This window comes from Bremia lactucae (genome assembly GCF_004359215.1).
Source record: "Bremia lactucae strain SF5 chromosome Unknown BlacSF5_NotPlaced_86_SHOA01000035.1_18127bp, whole genome shotgun sequence".
NCBI lineage: Eukaryota > Oomycota > Peronosporomycetes > Peronosporales > Peronosporaceae > Bremia > Bremia lactucae.
In genome coordinates, this window is record NW_027152099.1 from 1032 (window position 1) to 4358 (window position 3327).

The 3327-nt window shown below is 42.4% G+C and overlaps 1 protein-coding gene across 1 annotated transcript; it reads right to left on the bottom strand.

Annotated features, from left to right (window-relative positions):
• Positions 1-340: 340 nt before the first annotated feature.
• Positions 341-1027, bottom strand: CCR75_009747 (uncharacterized protein; the record flags this gene model as incomplete). Its single annotated transcript, XM_067967786.1, has 1 exon — positions 341-1027. One exon carries the CDS (start codon positions 1025-1027, stop codon positions 341-343), a length of 687 nt encoding a protein of 228 aa, XP_067817872.1.
• Between the last annotated feature and the right edge of the window lie 2300 nt (positions 1028-3327).

Sequence of the window (3327 nt, forward strand, 5' to 3'; positions counted from 1 at the left end):
GTTTTTTATATAAGGCATTAAAAAGTTTTTTATATAAGGAATTAAAAATCGGCAAGACCATTAATCCATGCGACTGTATCCGATTGCTCTCGAAGCAGATGCTCAAAAAAATTCGTTTGCAAGATTTAAGATATAATCTTCGGTAACAGCAAAAACATTAAATAGCCTAAATTTGCCCTAAATTTGGGGCATAAGTCCGCCAAAACAATAGAGTGCAACGGAAAAAGGAACCGAAAGTCAACCGACAGAATCAAAAGCAAAAGCAAATTTGTTGTCAAGATTATTATTTTTTTAAAGTGATGGTCTGGGTGGCACAAGCACAAAGCTACTACGGAGCAAATTACTCAGTAGGTCCTAAATAAGCGTGCGCAATTCCGAGGTTCGTGACTTCAAAGCTATTGCCCGCGCTCGAATGGATCAGGAGGCCCGTTTCGAGGGTTTGTAGGTAGTATTGTTGATTGATAGTCTTTGGAGACAAGTGATCAATAAAGTTCATAAAGTCCCCTTCATATGACACTTGAAGCGTCTTGGAGACAAACGTAGGAACGACGACACCATGCGAGTTCACAACTTCGTATAACTCAAAAGGGATGCCTCCAATGTCAACTTCTTCGAGGTATTTTGCCGAAGCTACAAGATTTGTTTTGTCCCCCGAGTAGGCTAAGATCACGCGAACCTCAATGACGACAGGATCGAGAGCGGTTTTGGCAATTGTCATGCGCATCATGACCGCCGACGTCATGTCTGATGTTTTGTAATTATAATGAAAATTCAAGATAAGAGATCCAATGAGGTTAAGTGGCCACGGATCCAATAGATATCGAGAAACCGCCAACGATTCTTGATTGGACGAGTCGGTGTTTTTGACAACGTACGTCGAACGCCAGGCGACGGTATCCCCGCCATCTTTCGTGAGTTCGAGGCACACTGTGTCTTGGGGCTTGGCGACCGTGTAGAACGCGTATTTGGTCGTGTTGGTTGGTTTGGAAGGACACTTGCTGTCGTCAGCAGTGCCCGTGGACGACATAGCGGCGAGGACGACGGCGAGAAGAATGAAAAAGGGCTTCATAAGTGGTCGTGTAGGAGCGAAGGAAATTGGACAATGGTAAAAGAAGAATTGAAAGCAGGCCACAAGATTTCGGGAATTTGCGTGTATTAGCTGGATATTTTTTTACACATATTTCGCAGGGTAAAATTGTCTTGTCTCGTGTCGTTCGGGCGAGGGACAAAACGTAAGATGACAAGCCGCGAGAATCGAAGCGGGAAGAACTTTTTGTATTTCTCCTGCGATCGTGCGTTGTCGCAGTATTTACCGCAAATCTTTAAGCTCAATGTTGACTTGAAATTGCAAAGCCTGTCATTTTTTAGCGTAAAACATGAATGGCCGTTTGGGCTCATTTGCTTTCGGTGTTGAGGAGTAGGAAGGACTGCAAGCTAGGCAGTGCTATCTCGTAAACCAATATTAAAATTTTAATTGTATCCGCAAAGGGCACGACAGCTCCGAAGTCGGCACACTGGCGTCACCCTTAATAGCACTTTATCGGAACAATAGCACGTATGCATTGTACAAAATTTAACTTACAATCCCCTTCGACAACAATGATTCTGCCCTTGAGACATTGCGCTATCATTTCAGCCCATCTTTGGACGATTACATTAGGTATCTTTATGTTACTCTATTTAGTACTTCGCAAGAAATAAATTAATTTAAGCAACTATCACTTCTGTAAATCGTAAAGTGACGATCTCAAATTAAGTTCAATATCTCGCGATCTTTTGTTAAGAAAGTTATAAGATGGGTTGAAAAGGTGAGCAAGCTGATTTTTTTCTCAATTTACGCAAGGATGGGGGGTACTTGTAGATCTTCAAGGCGGATTTGGTGTTTATTTAATTATTCCGATGGTATGCGCAGTCAGGCGTACTTTTGATGGCGACGCCAGTGTGCCCTTCTCGTAGCTCCCGTGTTTATTTCGGATACAATCATAGTTGCACTTTTTAACGAGTGGGCGCGGCTTGGCTTGCCGTCATTCCTACATCCTAACAGCGAAAACAGTTCGCCCGCCAACGATAGCAAAAACGACATGCAATATCCTTTAAAGTTTAAAGGAGGGCTTTATCATTTGCTTTGCAAACATGCGACAAGTCACGATCACAGTAGAACCACGGAAATTTCTTTGCGCCTCGATTCCCACTTCGAATTATTTTTTCTTGACCATCTATTAACAAAGAATTATGCACAAGATGTCTAAAAGCTTCTAAGCCAGTCGGATAGAAAATACTTAAGCTTAACAGTTACCCTATGACAACTTCTAGGCAGACATGTCGATATGCTGATAGCCGATCGACATAGTCCAATGTCAGATAAAACAAACCAATCGTGTGGTAGTAGAAGATCTCCCATACAGCATATTCTTAAGCTTGTAACAGGCTAAGTTGCCCAAACGTTACACAATCCCCGTCAAATTCACTTTATGTACTTAAGGGGATGGTCAAAAGGTCAGGCTTAAGTTGCCCAAACGTTACACAATCCCCGTCAAATTCACTTTATGTACTTAAGGGGATGGTCAAAAAAATTACTTAAGTATTGTAACGGGGCACTTTGACTTGTACTGTTTCAGTACAAGTCCACTTCACACTGCTTCAGTTGTGAGTGGTGCCTTACGTTAGGTGACGTACACTGTACGTATAGAGGAAGACTTCTCTTAAGACAAGTTGACTTAAGAGGGTAAAATGAAAACTGTATTAATATAGTTAAGTCAGCATTTCCAAAGATAGATTAAGAGACACTTAACTATATTAATACAGTTTTCATTTTACCCTCTTAAGTTAACTTGTCTTAAGAGAAGTCTTCCTCTATACGTACAGTGTACGTCACCTAACGAAAGGCACCACTCACAACTGAAGCAGTGTGAAGTGGACTTGTACTGAAACAGTACAAGTCGCAGTGCCCCGTTACACCTGGTAGCACTTTGTAGTCCGTCCAAGGACCACATTTCCCACATTTAACATGGACATGTTAGATGGTAGTGGGAATACGCATCACGTTTCCCCTGAAAGCTACTCCTTTCTAAGTGATATAGAAAGGAGTGCGGTTGAACGAATGAGTTCATCCGTAGGAAACGATGCAATCCTGGCATTACTGTCCAACTTAGACAGAGATGCCCTCCATTCAACCGTCGCCAAGTTCATACAACATGAACTTGACGAGATGAAGGAAAAAGTAGCCTTGCTGAATCAGCAAGGCTCTCAACAGGCGGAACTGTTGAGATTACAACAGGTACAGACCCCTGTACCTGGGATGACGCAAACGCGTCGTCCCGAAACTCT